At 51.5% G+C, this 24,320-nt stretch overlaps 1 protein-coding gene across 32 annotated transcripts in view; it reads left to right on the forward strand.

Annotated features, from left to right (window-relative positions):
* The window catches only part of DLGAP4 (DLG associated protein 4), a 259,162-nt gene that overhangs the window by 79,312 nt on the left and 155,530 nt on the right, over positions 1-24,320 (forward strand). For 20 of the 32 annotated variants that reach the window (XM_077948350.1, XM_077948351.1, XM_077948343.1 and 17 more), the window contains one exon: positions 10,994-11,224. The exons of 6 other annotated variants lie outside the window; for them this stretch is intronic. Coding sequence is in view for 1 of the 26 variants with exons in the window: in XM_028827253.2 (XP_028683086.1) it covers positions 11,126-11,224 (99 nt within the window). In the remaining 25 variants the exon portion in view is untranslated. 32 annotated transcript variants of the gene reach the window in all.

Genomic DNA, 24,320 nt, shown 5'->3' on the forward strand with positions numbered 1-24,320 from the left:
GCCTGCCTCAGCCTCCTGAGTAGCTGGGATTACAGGCGCCTGCCACTATGCCCAGCTAATTATTGTATTTTTAGTAGAGACGAGGTTTCACCTTGTTAGCCAGGCTGGTGTCGAACTCCTGACCTCAGCTGATCCACTGCCTCAGCCTCCCAAAGTGCTGGGATTACAAGGGTGAGCCGCTGCGCCTGGCCCATTGTTGTTCTTGTTTGTATCTCAGGGGTCAGCAAACTATGGCCTATGGGCAGCCTGTTTTTGTTAAAAAAAAAAAAAAGTTAGAACTTGCCACTTACTAATGTGTTGTCAATGGCTGCTTTGCAGTGCCATATGGCCTGTAAGCCTGAAATATATATCATCAGCCTTTTAAGAAAAAGTTTCAGGCCCCTGTTATAACCAAAACCTTAGTATTCAATATATCCCCCAGTCATCAGGACAGAAATCTGGGAGTCATCCCTGAATCTTCCCTCTGCCTCATTCCCCATATCAAACCAGCCCCAAATTGGATTGATTTTTCAGTCTGCATGTCTCCTGAATCTGTCTGCTGTCTTTGGGCCCCAGTGCCCTAGGTGAACCATTGTCAGCTCTCGCCTGGACCTCGCCACCCACCTCTATACTACCCCACAAAGCTGTTGGGTGATCTTTCTCCCACACACATTTGGTGAAGCTCCCATTGCTCCCAGGGTAAAGGCCAGACTCCCTGGACTGGCACTGCAGGACCCTCGTGAGTGAGCCCCTACCTGCATTTCTAGCCCCGTCTCTCCCCTCTCTCCTCTCCTTCTCCTCCAGAGCACACAGACCAGCACCTGACTCGTGCAGAAGTTCCCAAAAATGGCGTGCTCTGTCCCTCTTTCTGCCTTTTGTACCAGCTGTTTCTTCTGCCTCCAATACCCTTCCCACTCTGCCCACCTAGTGGACACCTGTGTATCCTCTAAGGCCCAACCAAAGCCTCGCCTCCTTTTTGCTGTTTCTATAATCACCCCAGCCTGGGTCAGGGCTCCCATCAGCCCTTGGGGCTCAAGAAGTGTTGGTTTGCAATACGGTATTTCTGCCTTTTGCTCCAAAGCCACTGTGAGGAATCCAAAGAAGGTTCGAACAAGGGAGGGAGGAAGAGCATGGCTGTGGACCGTCTGAGCTCAGTGTGAACAAGAGGACATGGAAGGACTGGAATTGGTTGAGTTTCCAAGGCCCAAAGACCCCAAGCAGGAGCATCTTTAGGAAGTGCATAGAAATGCTTCCCAAGATGAACGAAATGAACCAACAATGAGATCGGAGAGTGATTCCGAGAAAAGAAAAGTAGGGCAGGCGAGAGTGGGCCACTGTGGCAGGCCCTGAGAGTGTGGAATACGAACAACGGGATTACAGGGAAATGTCATTAAGGTGAAGATTTTCCACAGCCTTTGGAAGTCAGCAAGTGGGATGGGAGGAGGCCAGATGGCCGGTGAGGGAGCCGTGGATCCCGTCAGAGCTGCCGGGAAGTTTACGGATTTACAGGACTTGCCCTTTGGAGGGCTTAGGGAACATCTGATTTCTAGGTTCTCAACTGAAAACAAATTTGGACACCAGCTGGCTGAGTCCTGAGTGAACCTTCCCAAGAAGCGACTGGTGGATTCAGGGGAGCACTGGACAGGGAGTCCGAGCCAGCTCTGCTGTCACTGGCTGTATGGTTCTTGGCTGCCGTGTCCCAGGGTTTAGGGCTGTGGCCTACACTCACTGCTAATTCTGGAAGTGAATCCAGGGCACAGAAAACCAGAAACCAGTCAAGGCCCAACCTCCCCCATGGGGCCACAGTAAGGTACGCATGAGACAGTGAATATGAAAATGCAAACTGCAGTGCGGTGGCCCCACGTCACTGTGCCTCCTCTCACTCCTCTCACTCCTCCAGCTGAGTCCGTCCCCGTCCTTGTGGCTTCCCAGCTGTTGCCTGAACCTCACTCTTACACTGCTCTGTTGTGGAACCTAATGTATGGCACGTCTCTCCTGCCAGACCCTGAGTACCTGAGGACAGGGACAAGCATGTCGGGCTCCTGTCCCCCGTATGTGTTGCAGTGCCTGGCCCAGAGCAGGAGTTTGGCAACTATTTCTTAAAGGACTTGGAATTGTAAAGAAACAGTTAACTTGAGGGTGCTGGTCAGCTTCAGTTTATAAAAGCGGGGACCAGGTAGATCACGGTAGAAATCTTTCTGACAAATTGACAAAATGTTTTGTGAGTTTGTAAAAAATATGAGCATCCCAGAAATGCTCAAGAAGAAATAGAACTCAAGCAGTTCCAGTCCTTCCAGTATGGGATTGAGAATGCTAAAAGCTACCTGGCCCTGAGCTGTCCGGTAGGGTAACCACGAGCCACATGTGGCTATTGAACTTCAAATTAAATTTAAAAATCAGTTTTGTATTTTTTTAAATTATTATTATTTTTTTTTGAGACAGAGTCTCTGTCACCCAGGCTGGAGTGCAGTGGCGCAATCTCAGCTCACTGTAACCTCCATCTCCCAGATTCAAGCAATTCTCATGCCTCAGCCTCCCAAGTAGCTGGAATTTCAGGCACATGCCACCACCATGCCTGGCTATTTTTTGTATAAAAATCAGTCTTTTAATTGCACTAGTCACATTTCCAGTGTGCAGTAGCCACACGTGGCTCATGGCCACCCTATGGGACTGCACAGATTAGAGCATTTCCGTCATGACACAAATTCTATTGGACAGCATTCCTCCATGCCTTGAAAATCCATGCCCATGTGTTATTTTAAGTCCTGATCCTTCTGCAGGGGCTTCTGAGACTTAGGGGAGAGAGCTGGGGCTCTGGAGTCCGACCCAGAATTCGAACCCCTGCTCAGCCATTTACTTGCTGTGTAGCCTGAGGCAAAGAAATCTTCCTTCTCCTCTCTGAGGCTCAGTGTCCTCATCTGTGGCCTACACAGAGCGGTGGGTTCTAGGAAAAAGCTAGGTAAAGGGCTTCCCAGTTGGTGTTGCATGCAAGGACCTGCTGTGAGGCACATAGCGGTGTTCCTAGAGCTGTGAGAGACTGCATGGGCTGTTCCTATCAGAACATTCTGGAGGGGACACCTCCCAGGCTCTTGCAGCTTGGAGCCACTGCCCAAGCTTCTCAAAATGAGGGCAAGGCATGCTGGGAGTTCATCGAGCGCTGGGGGCTAATCTGGAGCAGTGGTCAGTGGGTGTGGCTGGCTTGAGGCAGTTGGTAGGTGAGGGCAAGGCTAGAAATGGTGAGGCTGGGAGGAAGGGCCAGCCCACTGAATCCTGGGCAGGGGCATGTGCCCTCTCTGCATAAAACTCCATTGTCTACTAGCTGATTAGGGGATCGTAATACGAGTACCAGGAGCCATAGCAGCTTTGTACTCCTTGAGCATTTCCTGTCTACCAGACACTGTGCTAAGAGATATACTACGTGTATGCATTAGCTCTGCCCTCACAGCAGCCCTTTGTAATAGGTATGTTATTATTCCCATTTTGCAGACAGGAAACACTGAGGCCATTCGTCCAAGGTCACACAGCTACGAGGCTGTAGAGCTGGGATCTGACCCCAGGCTGTTTAGCTCCACGGAGTCAATGCTGGGATGAAGTCCAGCTCCTGACCTGGTCCTCCAGGCCCTGCAGAGCCTGCCTCAGTTGCCCTTTCCACCTTCATCTCTGTCACTCCCCACCTTCTTCTGGTCAAGTTCCTCAGACCTCCCAGGTGTCTCCCTCCGATGTCTGTGCCCTTGTTCACACTCCTGGTCCCCTCCAGCCTCTGCAGACTCCTATTCACCTGCTACTACTCCGTTCTGGTGTGTGAGCATCTCGAGGCTGGGAATGGGTCTAAGTCGTTTTCATGTCATAAAGTCCTGCAGATGGCTTGGGGAATCGGGGCCATGGCTAATTGTGGGTGGCGGTTTGGTGAGTGGGTGATGAGTAGCTGGAAGGGTTGGGGGAGTGGATGAAGGGTGAACCAAGGGGCGGGTGGACAAACTGGCGGAGGAGTGGGCGGATGGCATGTGTTGCAGTGCCTTCAGCGGGACGGGGCCTGAGCAGAGCATGGGGGGCTGGGCATGGGGAGGGATGGGGGCAGGGAGGGGTCTAGGGTGATGCCAGTTTTCTAGCTTGGGGACTTGAGCGGATCATGGTGTCATCAGGGTGGGATGGGTTTAGGGGAGAAGGGGATGAGGTCCATTTTGGACATGGGGGTGTGATGGGCCAAGGGTTTAGGAGGCCGCTGGGGAGATGAGCCTCAGGTTCAGAGCGACGTTGGGCTGCACAGAGACTCAGGAGGTCAGTATGGGTGGTGATTCGAGTCGTGGGGGCCAATGGCGTCACCACCTGGGGGCTGGGCATGGGGTGAGAAGGACTCAGGACAGCGGAACAGCCACATCTCAGAGCCAGCAGGGGAGGGGGAAGAATTATAGTCCCCCAGATAGAAAAGCCAGGAGCGTCAGAGCAACAGAAGAGGCTTGCGGAGAGGAGAAACAAGGCGTTGGGGGTGTAAGAAGCCCCCAGGGCACAAGGGAACTCCGTCAGTGCTATTTTTAAAAAGTTATTTTTCCATTTCAGTTTAACTTTACAAATATTTATTGAGCTAAAAGGTTCTGTGTAAATCCATTTTGTAAATTAAATTTTTGTACAACAAATACCATTTTAACTGGGCCTGGGGTGGCAAGGTTTGGGAGACCATTCATTATTTGAGGAGCCCTGAGTCGAATTCTTTTGAAAAGCTTTGTTTTTTTTGTTTTTTGAGTCAGCAAGGATTTTGGCTTTTCAGGCTTGCAGAGTGAGGCGTTCATTTGTTCCACATGCGTTTTGAAAAGATCCTTCTTGCTGCTGCAGAGAAGACGGGCCAGGGAGGCAGCCAGGCACCCAGGGAGGAAGCTCTTGCAGTGTCCGAACGAGAGATGGTACTGGTCTGGGTGGGGGTGACTCTGGGGGATCAAAGGGAGGGGGTTTGAGGGATGTGTAGGAGGTTTTTTAAAAAGATAGGACATGGCCTGGCATGGTGGCTTATGCCTGTAATGCCAACACTTTGGGAGGCTGAGACAGGTGGAGCACTTGAGGTCAGGAGTTCGAGACCAGCTTGGACAACATGATGAAACCCCGTCTCTACCAAAAACACAAAAAAATGATTAGCGGGGCATGGTGGTGCATGTCTGTAGTCTCAGCTACTCGGGAGGCTAAGACAGGAGAAATGCTTGAACCCAGGAGGCAGAAGTTGCAGTGAGCCAAGATCGCGCCACTGCACTCTAGCCTAGATGACGCAGCGAGACTCTGTCTCAAAAAAAAAAAAAAAAAAAAAAAAAGATAGGACATTTCCAGCCATGGTGGCTCATACCTGTAATTCCAGCACTTTGGGAGGTTAAGACGGGCAGATCACTTGAGGTCAGGAGTTCAAGACCAGCCTGGCCAACATGATGAAACCCCATCTCTACAAAAAATACAGAAATTAGCTACTTGGGAGCCTGAGGCACAATAATTGCTTGAACCCGGGGGGTAGAGGTTGCAGTGAGCCGAGATTGCACCCCTGCACTCCAGCCTGGGCGACAGAGTGAGACTCTGTCTCAAAAAAAGGAAAAAGAAAAAAAGATAGGACATAGTCTTGGGCTTTACTTCTGGGTGTGTGAAAGAGGAGGAGGAAGAGGGATAGAAGCTTCCTGGCTTCTTGGTCACCTGAGGGTGACCAGGTTAGATGATACTGGGATGAGGGCATGGTCTCCAGCGAAAGTCACAGACTGGGCCCTGGACACATTGAGTACACAGTGTCTGTCCACAAGATGGCTAGCAGAGCTGCTGTAGGAATTTGGAGCTCAGAGGTATGAGCTGGACTGGAGAGAGAAATGTCACATCTGCAACGGGGAAGGAGGGAAAACCCAGAGCTCATGACAATTGGTCAAGAAATATCTCCAGTATTGAAAATATTTGTTGAATGAAGTATTCACGGAGCACCTCCACGTGCCGGGTACAGCGTGTGGCAATGAAGCGGACAGAACTCTCTACCCTTCGGGGCTGACAACTGTAGTGAGAGGAGCAGGCAATGATCAGGATAAATTACGCAATTACATGGCCTGTTGTATAATGATATGGGCTGAGAAAAACAGGAAAGCAGGCAGGGACAGGCCCAGGGAATGTGCTGTGGAGGGCTGGGGAGTGTAGCAGACACACAGGTTACACTCGCTGAATTCATTTGAGCCCTACAACCACCATATAAAGAAGGGGCTATAACTACCCCCACATTAGAGATGAGCAGCTGAGTTGCAGAGAAGATATTTGCCCAAGGTCATGCAGCCACGTAACTGGCAGGGCCTGGATTTTTACCTGGAGTTCATACTTTTGAGTCCTCCTGCTGGGCTCAAACCCCCTCTCATTGGCAAGGTCAGGTCTCAATAAAGATTCTGAAGGAAGGGAGGGGGTAGGGTTCACAGACATCTGAACACAATCAATCAGCATTGCAGGCAGAGCAAGAGCACGTGCAAAGGCCCTGAGTTAGGCACGTGCCTGGTATATTTGAGGACCAGCGTAGCTAGGGCAAAGGGAGCAGGTGGAGGAGGGAATCAGAGGTGGCACAGGGCTGCCTGTGGTGTCTGCAGGGCTGTTAGCTTTTACTCAAGGTGCAGTGAGGCCATGGGGAGTGTGGAGCTGAGGAGGGGCAAGTTCTGACTTAAGGCCTAACCCATTTCCTCTGGCTTCTGTGCTGGGGGCAAGGTCAGAAGCAGGACAACAGAGAGGGCATGAATAATCCAGGCACGAGGTGACGGTGGCCCAGTCCACAGCGGTGGCAGCAGGGTGGGTCAAGGGGGACCGGTGGCATTGCTGAACGCTTGCGTGTGAGAGGCGAGGGTGGGAGAGGCCTCATGTTTGGCTTGGGCCTGAGTGGCTGGAAGGACAAGATTCCATTGACTGAGATGGGAGCAGCTGTGGAAGGAGCCACTTCAAAAAGAACTTTCCATGTCCATTTCCTTCTGAATCCCTGGCTACCCCAAAGTAGGGATTAAGACTTGAGCAGTTCCATGATTTGCCCGGGTTTCTCGGCTGGAAGGTAATAGAGCCAGGGCCAGAAGCCATATGTGCATCCTAGGGTTTGGAATTTTATCTCATTTATTCAATCAACAAACATTTCTGGAGCACCTCCTGTGTGCCAGGCTGATGGAGGAGGCCGTGTCAGCCAATGATCATGGCAATGGTTACCTTACATCGGCATGAGCAGTGGTGAGGAGAAGGCAAGGGAGCTCTAGGAGCCAGTAACAGGCAGGAGGGAAGGGTGCTGCGGGGCCAGAGAGGGCTTCCTGGAGGAGGAGAACATGACATACAAGGACCACAAGGGACCACAGGTTCCCAGAGGATGACTACCTGTTGGGAAGTTGCAGAATCTTTTGTTTTGTTTTGTTTAAGTGTTAATAATTGAGATATAGAAGCTGAGCCTGGTGGTACATGCCTGTAGTCCCAGCTATTCAGAAGGCCAAAGTGAGAGGATCCTTTGAGGCCAGGAGTTCAAGAGCAGCCTGGGCAACATAATGAGACCCCCATCTCTACAACAGTTAAAAAACTGGCCGAAGGCCGGGCACGGTGGCGCAAGCCTGTAATCTCAGCACTTTGGGAGGCCGAGACGGGCGGATCACGAGGTCAGGAGATCGAGACCATCCTGGCTAACCCGGTGAAACCCTGTCTCTACTAAAAAATACAAAAAACTAGCCAGGCGAGGTGGCGGGCGCCTGTGGTCCCAGCTGCTTGGGAGGCTGAGGCAGGAGAATGGCGTGAACCCGGGAGGCAGAGCTTGCAGTGAGCCGAGATCGTGCCACTGCACTCCAATCTGGGTGACAGAGCGAGACTCCATCTCAAAAAAAAAAAACAAAAACAAAAAACTGGCCGGGCGTGGTGCCTCACACCTGTAATCCCAGCACTTTGGGAGGCCGAAGCAGGCGGATCATGAGGTCAGGAGATCAAGACCATCCTGGCTAACACAGTGAAACCCCATCTCTACTAAAAAATATAAAAAATTAGCCGGGCGTGGTGGCAGGCGCCTGTAGTCCCAGCTACTTGGGAGGCTGAGGCAGGAAAGTGGCATGAACCCAGGAGGTGGAGCTTGCAGTGAGCCAAGATCGTGCCGCTGCACTCCAGCCTGGGGGACAGAGCAAGACTCTGTCTCAAAAAAAAAAAAAAAAAAAAAAAACCTAACTTGATGTAGTAGCTCATGCCTGTAGTCCCAACTACTTTTGAGGCTGAGGCAGGAGGATCCCTTGAACCCAAGAATTTGAGGCCAGGCCTGGGCAACATAGCAAGACTCCATCTCTAAAGAAAAAAAAAGAATTGAGATATAATTCATGTACCATACAACTCACCCATTATATAGTTAATGGCTTTTAGTATATTTACAGGGTTGTGTATCTGTCATCACAATCTGGTTTTGAGCATTTTCGTTACCTCCAAAAAGAAACCCCACACTCCTTAGCTGTCACCTCCTCTCAGTCCCTGTCCCCACACCAGGAAGCCTGAGGCAGCCCAGATCTACTTTCCATCTGTGCAGTGGCACCTGTTCTGGATATTTCACTGAAATGGAATAATGCCATGTGCTGTGTTCTGTGTCTGGCCTCTTCTACTTAGCATCACGTTTCAAAGTTCATCCACATTGGAAGTTGCAGAATCTTTAACAGCATCACAGACGGCCCGGACCCAAGAGACTGTATAATGGTGCTTCCTGACCATTATAAAGAAGCGGGGCCAAGCGCAGTGGCTCATGCCTGTAATCCCATAACTTTGAAAGGCTGAGGCGGACGGATCACTTGAGGCCAGGAGTTTGAGACCAGCCTGGGCAATATAGCGACATTTCATCTCTGCAAAAAATACAAAAATTAGACAGGTGTGGTGGTGCATGCCTGTAGTCCCAGTTACTCAGGAGGCTGAGGCAGGAGGGTCGCTTGAGCCCAGAAGGTCAAGGCTACAGTGAGCTATGATTGCACCACTGCACTCTAGTCTGGGCAACAGAGTAACACTCTGTCTCAAAAAATAAAAAAGAAGAAGTGAGGATCAAGGAGACTTGCTGTTCTGTCAGCAAGAGGTGGGGAATTTGAGGAGGCCTCAGGCTCCTAGGCCAGGGCCTTGGCACACCCTACTGTGCTGTGCACAGGCCGCCCCCCCCTTGGTTGCCACCTCTTTTCCTTCAGCTTTGGGCTCTGGGTGAATTTGGCTAAAAGTGACAACTCGGTCAGGAACGCATCTTCTCAAACACCGGTCTTTCCCGCCCTGGAAATTTTCACACCTCATGGTGAATCTTGAAATATTTTATACATCTTCGAGAATTTGTGTCTACTGACTTAGAATGTAGTGAAGTTTGTATTTCTTTTCCTGCTCCTTAACACTTTTATTCAGATGGCTATGCCTGTTTTTCTTGGTTTGGTGACGTTCTCCCTGGGGGAGGCTGCATCGTCCTGGAGTCAGGTGCCTGGGTTGGAGGCCCTGCCCTGCCTCGTCCTGGGTGTGGGGTTGTTGAAGCTCTCTGTGCCTTGGATGCTTCCTTTGGAAAATAGAGATGACATTGTAGGGCTGTGGCGGAAAGGAAATGAGGTAAAGCCTGTTACAGGTTTGGCACTGAGTAGATGCTGGAGGTTTGGTTCTTGATCAGATGCTCAGGAGAGATGGCGAGGCCTTTCAGGCCCCTGAGATAGCGAGGGGAGAAAGGTGAGCCTCCCCCACCAGCGACTTCCCCTTTCTCCTCATTCCTCCTATCCCAGGGCCCCCTAGACCTGGACCTCTCCTCCCAGGGCTCAGATGTGGAAAGCCTGAGTTCAAATCCTGACCTACCACTCGGATTCTGTGTCCCCACGCCAGCTCGGCTTCCTCTGTGTCTCAGTTTCTTGACCTGTAAAATGGGAGGGGAGAGGGTGGAGGGTGGGCGGAGGGTGTTCCACTGAGGCCTCCAGGGCAGCCAAAAGGCTTCCGGGAGAGGGTGTGGAATAGAGGGGCCTTTTTCCTCTGCCTGGAGGACTGGTTCCTGCTGATTCGTGGGTTGTTTCTGGTTTTGGTTTTTTTGAGATGGAGTCTTACTCTGTCACCCGGGCTGGAGTGCAGTGACACCATCTCGGCTCACTGCAACCTCTGCCTCCTAGGTTCAAGTGATTCTCCTGCCTCAGCCTCCTGAGTAGCTGGGATTACAGGCGTGTGCCACCACACCCGGCTAATTTTTGTATTTTTAGTAGAGATGGGGTTTTACCATGTTGGCCAGACTGGTCTCAAACTCCTGACCTCAAGTGATCCACCCACCTCCGCCTTCCAAAGTGCTGGGATTACAGGCGTGAGCCACTGCGCCCGGCCTGGTTCCTGCTGATTTACAGATCCAGGCAGGAGCAGTGACACCTGTTCAGGGGAAGTGGGTGGAGAGGGACACCTGGCTTCCCTGTGCTCTCACACGAGATGCGCCACATGGAGGTGGTGATGCGATGCAGTGAAGGGCCTCTTAGAAGTGCCTTTGTTGGGCTTATTGGGCACATATTATGCACCAAATATTTCACCTGCACTGTCTTCTCAGTCCTCACAGTAGCCTTCAGAGGAGGTGCTCTTGTTCCCATTTGGCTGGTGGGGAAACTAAGGCTCAGAAAGGGGAAGCTGCCTCCCCGGTGTCACCCCACATGTGAGAGGCTGAGCTGGGATTTGAACTCAGGACCGCATGACTCCTGCCCCTTTCCCAACTTCCCCCATCCGGGGAAAAGGAGGAAGAAGCAAGACAGGGAAGGATTTGAGCCTTTGGAACCCAGCTTCCTGGCTGCTGTGGGGATTCTGTGGGTGGTGGGAAAGGCATTGTAAATATGCATGACATGCAGATTTGCCTCTAAAAAAACAATGTGGGTGCGCACATGAGCTGGGATGCCAGGGTGCTTTGGAAAATGTAGTGTTGTGCAAACACTTGGGTTTCTATGACCACTGTTCCATGTTGTCTCCTTCCCTCGTGTCCCCAGGGCCAGTCCAAGGGTCTCAGGTGGAGGGCTTACCTCCAGCACCTCCTAATCACCATTCTTCCCCATTCCTGCAGGCACCCGTGCCTCCCCTCTGCCAGGAACCTTGGGGCCCTGTGTGTGACCTGGACCTGGTGACCCCCGGGCGGTGGCAGAGCCCCTGTCCCGAGCTGCTTCCTGCCGGCACCTCTGATCGAGTGCCTAGAGGGATGTGTGTGCCAGCCCTCGGTCCAGTGCCCGCACCTGAGCTGATGCCTGCTGGGCCCCGACAGCTTGCCGTGTTTCCTGTGCTCATAGCTCCCTGGTTGGTAAGTAACTGCGTCCGCAAGCCTGGTCTCCTCACCAGCCCCCCATGCTTGGCACAGTTGGGAAATGCCCAGCCTCACTTCCACTGGCACCCACACGCTGGCAGAGGGACCTCAGTGAGAGTTTGTATATGTCTGGGCACCATTTATAGTTCAACTGGCCTGTCTTAGCCAGTCCTCCCAACAACCAGGAGGTGGGTGTGGTGATCACGCCCATTTTCCAGAGGAATCAGCCTCAGAGAGGGGAAGCCACCTGCCTGGGGTGCACAGCAAGCCCAGCTCTGTCCACCTCAAAGGCCAGCTCTTGCCACACCCAAGCAGGTGGGAGCAGGTGGTGCACATAGGCTCAGGACAGGAAGGGAGCTGTGAGCTGTGCTGAAGACCATGGAACCTCTGGGGCCCTCAGGGTGGTTTGAGGGGAGGCCATCAGAATTCTTGAATCTTGGGGGGCCCTGCATTCTTGCCCCTCTGGCCTGTTCTCCCCATGCTCCTCCAGCTCCCACCTTGCCATTGGGATGAGGTGCTGGGCCTGCCCTGTCTCTGACCATCTGTTTGGGGGTGCAACCACAGTGCCACCGCTTCACCATGCTGCTTGCATCTTTTCTTCACCTTCCACTTCCCAAGGCGCTGCTGGCATAACAGTCTAGTTCACAGATGTAGAAACAGAGGCTCAACCAGGTCAAGGGGCTTACGCGCAGGCTCACCCAGCCACCACGAAGCACTACATGGGGCCACTGGGGTAAAAATCTGCCTCTTTCTCTGGCCTTAGCTCTGCAAGGACAAAGAACAACCACTTCATTCCCCTCTGGCCAGCTAGCAGCTGGCCCCTTGCCAGGCGTACAGTGGGTACCCAGTAAATAGCTGTGGAAGGAAGGAAAGAGGGAGAGAAGGAGGGAAGCCTCTCTCACCTCCCTCCACCCGGACACCAGCAGGGCCCGAGAGCCTCCTGCCTTTTGGCCAGTGCCGGTCCCTGCTGCCCCAGATGACTTGCAGTGAACCCATGCCTTCAGCAGGGTGGCCAGCTCCTCTGGTCCCAATTCTCTCATCTGCTAGAGCCTGCCCAACTTCCCTGATGGAATGGTTATGAGAAGGGAAAAGATTCGTAAATATGTATAATATGCAAATATAATGGGATCTTTTTGTTTTATTTTTGTTAACCCATGAAGTTCACTGTAGATAATGTATGTAGAAGTGCTTCTGTGAGAACAAGGAGCTGCCCACTGGGGTGGCGCCCGCCTTATTATGACTAACCATGAAAAGGGCCCCATTAATTAGCCGCCCCCCCAACCCGTCTCCCCCGACCCAGCTCCTAGTCTGTTGTTGCAGCTACAAATAGCCATTGCTTTTGGCTGAGAAGCTGGTGCAGGAAAGGTGATAAGGACAGCTTGGTCTGAGAGCTGTGTCTGTAGGATTTAATCATTTGCAAACACTCCTTATTGTGCTCAAGGAATGCAAGGCCTCTCCAGGGACTAAATGTGTAATGAGGGCCGGCTGAATAACAACAAGCATTTCTTGAGCAATTACTATGTGTTTGGCATTGCACTAAATGCTTTGCGTTTTTCATTATTTCAGTTGAACTCCCCCCTAACCCTGTGGATGGGGAGACTGAGGCAGGGACTTGGGGGTGAGGGCTCATCTGTTATCGGCCCAGTATTTCCTGAAAATTACTGCCATCCAGTGCCCACCTCCACCCCCCGGGCCAGGCTCTGAGAACGCAGCTGAGCAGACAGCCCCTGGCGTGTGTGGCCCAGTGACGGAGAACGGGATTCCTTGGCACGAGCTGGGTGAGCAGCCGTCAGCATCGTGTGGAAAGATGGAGGCCCGGGCGGCAGCGAGGGAGGTGTTACTGCTGCTATTTTGCTAACAAGCTGGTTATTTAAAGAACAGCTGAAGCCGGAGCTGGAAAATGGGATGAGGTGTCTCCAGGGCAGAGGCAGCCAGGAGTGCTGGGTCCTGAGACCGAGGGACCTGGTTGGATCACAGCAGAATGGCCACACAGTCATTTATTTATTTATTTTTATCCACTTATTAATACAGTAATGGCTGCTGGGCACGGTGGTTCAGGCCTGTAATCCCAGCACTTTGGGAGGCCGAGGTGGGTGGATTACCTGAGGTCAGGAATTCGAGACCACCCTGGCCAACATGGTGAAACCCCATCTCCACTAAAAATTCAAAAAGTAGCCAGGCGTGGTGGCAGGCTCCTGTAATCCCAGCTACTTGGGAGGCTGAGGCAGGAGAATTGCTTGAGCCCAGGAGACGGAGGTTGCAATAGCCGAGATCGTGCCACTGCACTCCAGCCTGGCCAACAGAGCCAGACTCTGTCTCAAATAATAATAATAGTAATAGTAATAATAATAATAATAATAATGGCACCATAAGGGCTGGACAAGGATTCCCTTGGTGGAGAAAAGAAGGCAAAAGATTGGGAAGGGAACCTCAGGGGGTTTCTGAGGGGCCAGCAGTGGCCTGGGTGGTGGTTACATGACTGTTTCCTTCTGATATTTTATTGCAGTAAACATTTTTGTTTTGTGCACTTTACTGTCTATATTACATATCACCGTAAAAAGGCTAAAAAAATTGTAACAATAATAGCTAACGTTTATTGAGCACTTGCTAACAGGCTGTTTGCTAAGCATTTTTTATCTTCTTGAATCCTCCTGGATTCTTTTGTTCTGCCCATTTTACAGAGGAGGAAAGTGAGGCTTGGAGAGGTAAAGCTACTTGTCGTGCTGCCAAAGAGTGGAGGAGGTTTGATGAGAAACCAGACACACTGATTTAAGCCTCATGTGCAAGGATCAGGGTCCAGGAAGTTCCCTGCAAAAGGTCGGGGGTTCCTCCATTTGTTCCTCAGACACGTCTGTGCTTCTTGTATTTTTAAGGCTTGGGAGGCCAGGCAGGTGTGTGCAGTCATAGGCAGCAGATGAGGGGCCTGGGAGTCTCCAAGGGGACAGAGCAGAGCATTTAGCTGTTTAACAAGTATCAAAGAACTGGGCGCAATGGCTCATACCTGTAATCCCAGCATTTTGGGAGGCTGAGGCAGGAAGATTGCTTGAGCCCAGGAGTTCACGATCAGCCTGGGCAGTATAGTGAAACCTCATCTCTAAAAAAAAAAAAAAAATTAAATAGCTGAGTGTGGTGGCACGTACCTGCAGTCCCAGCTACTTGGGAGGCTGAAGTGGGAAGATCACTCAAGCCCAGGAGGCAGAGGTTATGGTGAGCCGAGATTGCACCACTGCACTCTAGCCTGGGTGACAGAGTGAGACCCTGTCTCAAAAAAAAAAAAAAAAATTGTATTAAAGGATAGGAGTGGGACATTCCTAGGGACAGGCCCAAGGAGAAGGCCAAGGCATACTCAAGTCTCATCCAAAGTAATAAAAGAGTGAGGTGGGAGAATGGCTTGAGGCCAAGAGTTCAAGACCAGCCTGGGCAACATAGCAAGACCCCCTTCTCCAAAAAAATTTTTAAAAAATTAGCCAGGCATAGTGATATGTGCCGGTAGTCCCAGCTACTCAGGAGGCTGAGGTGGGAGGATCACTTGAGCCCAAAAGTTTGAGGCTGCGATGAGGTATAATCATGCCACTGTACCTTAGCCTGGGCAACAGAGCAAGACCTTGTCTCTAAATAAATAAATAAACAAATAACATTAAAAATTTTTAAAGGTAAAAAATGCCATCCAGGTGAGACAGGGTCAGACCCACCTGTGAACTCACTGGATGGGGGGCGCCAAACTGCAATTTTCTGAGGACCTGTTATGTGCTAAACACATTTGTTACCTTCTTTAATCTTCAGAACAACCTTGTGAGATTAGCAGTATTGGCCCCATTTTACAGATGAGGGGACTGAGGCCTAAGTCCACACAGACAGTGGGTAGTGGAGCTGCTCTGCCAGGCTCCATTGCCTTGTATCCTGTGCGTGCAGAGAGCCTTGCTTGGTGCCGGGGTCTCTGGTGGGGCAGGCATCTGGGCATAGATGCTCCAAGCAGCACATGGCTGGAAGTGAGTTCCAAGGCTGCTCTGTGGGGCCCTGAACTGACTCTGGGGACATGTCATGGAGCGGGGCAGTCTGCTGTCCTGACAGGGCATCTCTTCATTCATGCGTTCCAAGGACATCTCTTGAGTCTAGTCCCTGCTAGTCCACACCCTTCCTGGAGCACACAGGCTTGGGGAGGGGCAGATATTATACAGTCACCCAAAGACATAAATGGAATGAGGAGAGACTCCATTGGTGCAGTGAGGGAAATTAACATGGTGACATCATGAAGATGAACCGGTAGGAGGCCTGTGTGACATGGCACTGTCCAAGATGGCCCTCTCTAAGGAGATGGCATTTGAGCTGAGACCCGAAAGGATGATGTGGATCCAGCCATGCTGGACAGTGCTCACGTAACATCGTTGCTGTTAGCAGGACAATTGGGGACAACCCGTTTGTCCATCACCACGGGGCCAGTTAAAGCCATTTGACTGCAGCCACACAGTGGCGCCTGCTGCAGCTGTTAGAAACGGGGCCACGGAGCTAAATTTATTGTTGCATAAAGAACTTCATAGTGTGTCGTGGAGTTTTTTTTTTTTTAAAGAGGTTATAAAACAGCATGGGTAGCGTTATATCATTTCTGTAAGAATTATATGTGTTTCTGAAAACTGCACAGTGCTCTTCCTGGGAAGTGGAGGCATGGGTGAGCTTTGCTTCTTCTTTCTACTTTTCTGGATTTGGAGTCTTTCCTGAGTTTGAGGACTCATGGGGAGGAACAGAGGATTTTAGGGTTCCCACCATCTTGTCTAGGGTACTTCTTCTCTCCTGCTACCCACCTCAATGGGATAAGGCAGGGGCTGGGGAATCAGCAGATCTGGGTCATCCCTTTGACTGTGTGACCTTGGACAAGTCACTCGCCCTTTCTGAGGCTGAGTTTCCTCTTCTGCAAAACAGAGATAAGAATAGCATCAGAGGGTGGGTGTGGGCTTAAGTGAGTAGAAACATGTGGAGGGCTAGGGCAGTACCAGGGTCGCATCCCTGACGGTGTTGCTGCCGTTATGACGGTGACTGCTAAAGGTGACACCTACCGTGTGTCGCCATGTCCTGCCAGGGCTCGCCAGGCTTACCTCTCCCTCTGTCACTGGCAGTCAGACCCAGTTGGGAGACAAGGCCCACCCTGGGCCTTGTCACACTGTCAGCTTGGCTGGGCACAAGGCCAGCTGGACTTCAGGTCAGCACCACCCCACACCCTGCCTCCCTCCCCACCACCTGCCTCCCCCATTCACCTCCCTCCCCATCACGTCCCTCGCATCTGCCAGTGAGCATCCTTGCCAAATACGCTGTGATGGGGACACCCTGGCCCAGGATTTGCCTTTTTTTTTTCACAACTAGTATACCTGCCCAGGAAAACAGATACTACTTTACAGCCACTAAGAGACTTAAATCTCAGGCAGAACAATGTACACTCATGAAGTCAAACTTTCGGAATCATGGCATCTTAGTCATAAATAATCTGGCAACTGCAAACATATGCATTTTGCAAGTAAGTCCACTGCACCTTTCTTGATTGTAGTGATAAATTAGAAACGACCCAATTCTCTATTTGTGAGAGTTGGTTAAATAACTTACATCCGGCCAGACAATGCCATTCTCCACGGCTATAGAAACAGTGCTGTAAATCTCTATTTGTTGACATGGAAGCTTGTCCATGGTGCATTTTTTGGGAAAAACAGGAGGTTAAAAATTGGTGTATGTTGTGTGACATCTGGATTTGGAATATTTCCTGAATGTTAGGATTTGCAGGGAGGAACAGGATATCTACTTAGGTATCTACTGGTTGTTTTTTTTTTCACTTTTATTATGAAAAAAATATGTAAACATGTGTGCTCCTGCCTTGGGAGATGCTCAGAAGACTAGTCATTAAACTGTTGATAGTGGCTTTCTCTGGATGGTGAGATATAGGTGAGCTCTATTTTTATTTTTGTTTGTATCATTCAGAGTTTTTTCAAGTAAGGTGACAGAAAACCCACCCCAAACTAGTTTAAACAAAAATGGATTTGATTGACTTGTAACTGTAAAGTCCAGAGGTCTGATGGCTTCAGGCTCAGCTGGATCCAGGGGCTCAGGGCTGCCAGGACTTGATTTCTCTGTTTCTCAATTCGGCTCTCTCTGGGTTGTTCCCATGTTCTCATTAAGCTCTCATGTACAGGTAATAAGATGCATGTCCAAAGAAATAAGCAAAAATTCTTCCCTGATTGCTCAAACACAAGTCCCAGAACTAAGTCTTGGCTTTGATCGGTCAAATTTGTGGGATGTGCCCACCCTCAATCAATTGCTGTTGCTAAGGGGAATTTGGTGCTCTGATTGGCAGCCTGGGCCTGTGTACCACCCCCCACTAGCTGGGGGTGGAGTCAACACCACTGGAACCTCAAGAGTGGAGAATGGGGAAAAGTGGCTCCCCCAGAAGTAGATGTGGGCTATGACCTAAAGTAGACCAAATGGTGGCCAAATCCAGCAGCTCCCACCTCCCGTAATTATCTGAATTCCCCAAGATGCATGATTTTCATAATCAGAAAAAAAACAATACAACTATTGAAAGGAGTCCTGGCCAGGTGCAGTGGCTCACGCCTGTAATCCCAGCACTTTGGGAGGCCAAGGCTGGGGGGATCACCTGAGGTCAGGCAGGAGTTCAAGACCAGCCTGGCCAACAAGGAGAAACCCTGTCTCTACTAAAAATAAAAAATTAGCCCAGTGTGGTGGCCAGCGCCTGTAATCCCAGCCACTTGGGTAGCTAAGGTGGAAGAATCGCTTGAACGTGGGAGGCAGAGTTTGCAGTGAACCGAGATCATGCCACTGCACTCCAGCCTGGGTGACAGTGAGACTCCGTCTCAAAAAAAAAGAAAAAGAAAGGAGTCTCGAACCCCGATCTTATGGTCAGAAGCTCCCTGAGGCAGCCTTAGACTTTCTTGGAGTCAGAACACTGGAATCTCTGAAGTACCAGTTTCACTCAGGAGATATCAACCCTCTCTGTCCCGCAAGGGAGCTGTCCTGGCCCTCCAAATGATTGCAGTCTTTTGGGGAGAGGGGAACACATAGATTTATTTGTCTGGAATGTGAGAGGTGCTAAGGTGGATGTGCATACAGGGGCTGCGGGCATGAAAAGCCCAGCCTGGGAGCAAGGAAGAGGCTTTCTGGAGGAGGTGATACCTAAACTGAGTAGCCAACTAGAATGCTGGAAGAATGTTGTAGGCAGAAGAAACAATGTGTCGAAGTCCCTTAGCATGTGGTGGGGGTGCAACTATAGGATGAGAGGAGGCAGGCCCAGACCACAGGGGCCTTGAATGCCAGGGTAAGAACTTGGACTTGATCCTGAAGGCAGTGGGGAGCCTTTGGGGGATATTGTGGGATGAGGGAAGTGTCAGTGAGCTCACTCTGCCTTGTGTTGGGAGCATAGCCTGGAGGAGTTAGATCAAGGCCCCACATGGGGAATGAGAAAAAGGACCCAATGCCCCTCAAGGGAGCCTTAGATATCTACTGGTCTAAATTCCTTCCCATCCTGAGTCAGAATTCCTGTCCTGAGATGCCCAGCCACTGCTTGCGTAACTCCAGAGATGGGGAGCTCACTCTCCATTTTCTGCACTGCTAGTTAGAAAGCTTCTTCACAGGACCAAGTCCACAAGCCTGGCACTGCCCAAGACACTGAGGGTTGTCCCCCAAATGACCTGCTGGGAGGGCAGGCAGAAGCCTGCATTTCCAGGTCAGGTGGGTCCAAGATGAGGAAGCCCTGGATGTCTGCAAACCCTGCTGGGAGTTTGAATGCAGGGCAGAGAGAGTCCCATTGCCTTGACAGTAGAGGAAGTGTTTAGGCCTTTAGACACACATCTGCTGCTCCAGCCCATTTTCCAAATGCCCCTTGCATTTTACCCCCTTTACCCAGAAAGAAACTGAGGCTCAGAGAGGCCAAGCCGCCTACGTGACAACGCAGAGCAAGTTGGAGGCAGGGCTGGGACATGGACCCAGCCTCTCCCCCACCTTCCCCTCTGTGGCCCTGCTCCTTGTCTCCTGCCACCCTACAGGTGGGATCTGGTCACTTCATCTACTTGGGTTTGGGCAGCTTTTTTCTGGAAACTCCAGTCATTCCCAGATCATCCCCCGATTCTCTTCTAAATCCTCAAATGCTTTGTGACTGTTTTGACAGCAGCGTTTTTTGTTTCTGATATAGCAAAGTTATGACTTGCACGAGCTGCGTTTTGTGGGTCATCTCTAATACTTTATCATGCCCCATGGTCTTCATTTAGTCATTTGTCCCCACACTCCACATTTATCAGTGCCTACCATGTGCCAGGTACTGCACTAGACATGGAGCTACAAGGACGAATCAGAGCTGCCCCTTCCCAGGGGAAATTCTCAGTTCAGCCCAGGAGAGAAGCGTCTCCGTCAGCGATGACAGGTGAGGCATGAGAGATGAGAGGTAGGTGCTGATCACTCAGGGATCTCCAGGGCCAAGGCAGTTGATTCTGTTCCTCCAAGCAGTGTTGAAGGATGAATAGGGATTCTGCAGGGAGAAGCAACTGGGAGGGGCTCTCTGAAGATCTCACCTGCCTGCTGTTGAGCTGTTTGGCAGAAGGGTGTGCGAAATGGTGGGGAGACATGGGGCTAGAGAGGTCGGCCAAGGCTGGAGCTTACAAGGCCTCAACTATTGGGCTGGGGAATTTGAACTTGACCCTTAAAGTAAAAGGGAGCCAAAGGCAGGTTAGGTCTGGGTGTTGGAAAGATCCTAGCTTTGCCCAGGAGCTCAAGGCTGCAGTGAGCTATGATCCCACCATTGTACTCCACCCTGGGCAACAGAGCAACTCTCTCTCTCTCTCTCTCTCTCCCCCCGCCCCCTCCTCTCCTCTTCTCTGTCTCTCTCTGTCTCTCTCTGTCTCTCTCTGTCTCTCTCTCTCTCTCTCTCTCTCCCCCCCCCTCCTCTCCTCTTCTCTGTCTCTCTCTGTCTCTCTCTCTCTCTCTCTCTCTCTCTCTCTCTCTCCAGTGTCTCTCGATCTGTTGCCCAGGCTGGAGTTCAGTGGCAAGATCAGGGCTCACTGCAGCCTCTTAACTCCTGGGCTCAAGTGATCCTCTTGCCTTGGCCTCCTGAAGTGCTGGGATTACAGACTTGAGCTACTGTGCCCAGCAGAGACCCTATCTCTTTAAAAAAATATTTTTAAGGCCAGGCATGGTGGTTCACGCCTGTAATCCCAGCACTTTGGGAGGCCAATGCGGGTGGATCATCTGAGGTCAGTAGTTCAGTGACCAACATGGCAAAACCCCATCTCTACTGAAAAATACAAAAATTAGCTGGGTGCAGTGGCAGGCGCCTGTAATCCCAGCTACTCAGGAGGCTAAGGCAGGAGAATCACTTGAACCTGGGAGGCGGAGGTTGCAGTGAGCCGAGATCGCGCCATTGCACTCCAGCCTGGGAGACAAAGCAAGACTCTGTCTCAAAATATACATATAATTAAAAAAAATAAATAAACCAAGATCCTGGGCTGGTCTTGGGGGTGACAGCAGGTAGGACAGGACCATGAGAATGGCACAGAGGGCGTTTAGCAGGGAGAGTCAACAAGATGTGGAGACTGAGTACTGCTCAAGGGGAGAGAGTTAGGAGGCTGATGTGGGCTTGGGGGCCCTGTGGACCAGTGTTGAGGTGAATCCTGGCAAAGCCTGGGTCAGTGTCCCAGGTGGAGCACAGAGGGACCTCTTCAGAGACTTAGAGCAGCAGCCTGGTGAGGCCTCCAGGGTCCTGCGTCTCTTCCCCTTGTAGTGCCTCAGTTTTCTCCTATGTAAAGCGGAGGTGATGCTAGTGCTGCCTCAGGTGTCATGGGGAAGGTCGGAGGAGAGTGTGTCAAGGGCAGGTTCTCCACGGTGCCTGGCACATAGGAAGTGCTTGGTGACTGGAGGCTGTTCTGGTTACCACGGTCCAGGGGCAGAGGTGGGTGAGAGAGCTGGCACTGGAGCTGCAGATCCCCGCCTGGGCGGCTGTGTGAGGACCTGGAGTGTTGCCTGGAGATGGGAAACCGGAGAGGGTCTGGCTTCCTGCCTTTCCATCTCTGTTGGAGGAAGCAGGGTCTGGGTCTGGCACTCACAGGAAAAGCTCCAGGGAAGGAGATCCCAGCTTAGGCTAGGAAAACCTTTTGGATACAAAGAATTCTCTGCAGATGGGCTAGCTTGGGTGGTAGGTGGCAATCTCCTCATCACTGAGAGTGTTCAAGCGGCAGCTGCACCATAGCTTGGCAGAGTCTGTAGAGGATTTGTGATTCAGCCGATGATCTGGAAGGTCCTTTCCAGCCCAGAGAGAGTGTGATTTCAGGTCCTTCCTTCTCTGAACCTTGGTTTCCTCATCTGTAATACAAGGATAGCAGCAGCCCCCATCTTAGAGTTGATTGCAAAGTTGAAGTGAAATCATCCAAATAAAGTGCTTAACCCAGATTTGGCGCATTGCAAGCGCTCAGTGAATGGTGGCTATTATTACTGTGGTCGTTGCGCTAGATTCCTGGGAGTGTCACTCCCATCTGAGAGCCTCAGGCACCTCTGCTCATCAGGGTGCTCCTGCCTGCCTGCCCTTCGGGACCCACTTTCCGCCCTTCTCATTGCCACAGTCTCTGTCTCCAGCTCCCCCTTCAACCTCCCTGGGAGGTGGTAGGATTTTCAGACCCTTCTGGGCCCCTTTTAGCTCCCACTTGAGCAAGAGTTGGCAGGTTGGGGCGGCGGATGCCATCCGCCTCCCATATGCTTCCTGCTATTTAGAGGAAAACTCTCCCCGCGTTCCTCCAACCACATGGGCTGACATTTCCAGACAGACGCTGGAATCAGCTCTTCGGGGGATTGGCAGATAAATTTGGCCCAGGCTTTTGGGAAAATCTTCAGCCTTACTGGGGAAGCGGAGCCCAGGCTCGACGACTTCCGTCCACCCTGCTACTCCTCGGGCCTGGTCCTCTGGGGGGCTGGAGCACTGTTCTACAGCTTTGCTGATTAGGGTAAGTCTTACCAGCCCAGGCGTCCCCCAGGAGAGCCCCGCTCTGCCGGGAAGTTGCTGCTTCCAGCCTTTCACTCAAAGGCTGAGCAGGAGTTGCAAGGGGAAGCTCCTCCCCCCATGCCAAGACACCTGGGTGTTACCCTACTCAACCTGGCAGAGTAGCAGATTTGGGACGATAGATAGCCAAGCTCCGGACCACTTCCTGCCTCCGTGATTTCAGGCGACTCCACCTCTCTGAGCCTCTTTTTCTTCATCTGTAAAATGGGGATACTAGTAGGATCTATCTGATTAAAAGCCTTAGGATGGTTGGTGCCTGGCACATGCTAAATGCACGACAAATACTAGCCACTACTATTATCATCATCCTTATTACCATTATTATTTGGGCTAGAACAGCGCCTAGTGCTTAATATGGGCTCAGTAAATGTTAATGTTTTTCCCCTTCTCCTTTCCTACAGCTGTGGCTACTCAAGGAACACCAGGGCATTTCAGACTTAGCTCAGATTGGTGTAACCAGTGGCAGAAATGCAAGAATAAGGACAGGAAGAGGCTGCCACATCCAGGGTAGAATGTAGACACCAGTTCCCCCCATACACACACGCACACACATGCATGTATGCACGCATGCATGCCTGCACGCACCTGTGTCCCTAAATCTCATTCATCTCATCCGAGTCTGGAGTTCCCCTTTGCTTGGTTTTGATGGGGAAAAGGGATGAGGAAGGCCCAGCAAGGCCTGGGCTCTCTGCAGGCCTGGCTGGAGGCAGAGTCCAGGAGACGCTTGGGTGTCAGCCACAGTAGGAGGGTTCGGGGAAGCTGGAGTAGTTCTATTTGGCTGGAGTAGAAAGTGGGTGGTGGGAAGGCGTGGGAAGCAAGTTTGAGCTTCATTCAGCACCTCCTGAGTGAGCCCAAGTACCGGGCCTCGTGCCAGGGACTGGGGAAATGGTTGGAAAAGATGGGCACACTTCCTGCCCTCAACAAGCTCTGGTTCTGGGACAGGGAGGCAATGGCAAACGTGCCAGCAGTAAGCTAGCGACACTCTGGGTGACACTCAAATAGCCCCAGGTGCCGAGAGGGGACCACAGGACTGTGGTAGTGGGTACCTGCTGGAGACAGGGTGGTCAGAGAGGGCCTCTTTGTCCTCTCATGCACCCACTGGAGCTGGCCCTGCCGATGCTGGGTGGGTCAATCGGCAGGAGGCAGAGGGGGCAGCGAGAACAAAGGTTGGGAAGGTGGCTGGAGCCAGACCCTGGAGGCCTCAAGGGCCAGGCCCATGAGAGATGCTCTCGAGAAAGATTATTCTGGTGGTGGGTGCAGGACCCTGTCGGGGGGAAGAGATGGAACCAGGAGACCTGTCTGCAGAGATGGCTTGAGCACTGCTGTGCATGCTTTTGGGGCAGTTGGGGGGAATTCTGAACCAGGGAGAAGTGGATGAGCAGAGAGCATCTCACAGGGTCAGGTTCGGAGCCGAATCCTGGGACTCGAGGCACATGTGTTTTGAAAGGAGGATCTGGACCTGCATGTAGCTGGTGTGGGGTCAGGTAAGAGAGAAGATATCAGGAAAACTTAGACTCAGACCTCAGGGTAGTCAGGAAGAGTTTTAGAGGAGAGCCCAGTGCTGGTTGTGGGGAGGGGCTTCCCGGCAGCCCGGGCTGCTTTTGGGAATGACAGCACACAGGTACAGTGGGCACAGGCTTTGGCATTCGACCCAGCGGCCAATTCCAGATCTGCTTCCTTGCTCTGTGACTCTGGGAAAATCACTTGACCTCCCTAAGCCTCGCCTGTTATAATAATACCGAATCAGTTGAAATTGCATTTTGCTGCATGTAACAAAACAAGTAACATTTGTGTAAATACCCAGAAGATTATTCTTCTCATGTAACAGGAATCTCAGGGCCATGGTTCACACTTGTAATCCCAGCACTTTGGGAGGCCACAGTGGGAGAATCACTTGAGGTCGGGAATTTGAGACCAGCCTAGGCAACATAGTAAGACTCTGTCTCCCTTGAAAATTTTGACAACTAGCCAAGCATGGTGGCAGGCACCTGTAGTTTCACCTGCTCAGGGGCTGTGGTGAGAGAATCATGTGAACCCAGGAGTTCAAGGGTACAGCAA

Source organism: Macaca mulatta, chromosome 10 (genome assembly GCF_049350105.2).
Source record: "Macaca mulatta isolate MMU2019108-1 chromosome 10, T2T-MMU8v2.0, whole genome shotgun sequence".
NCBI classification, from domain to species: Eukaryota; Metazoa; Chordata; class Mammalia; order Primates; family Cercopithecidae; genus Macaca; species Macaca mulatta.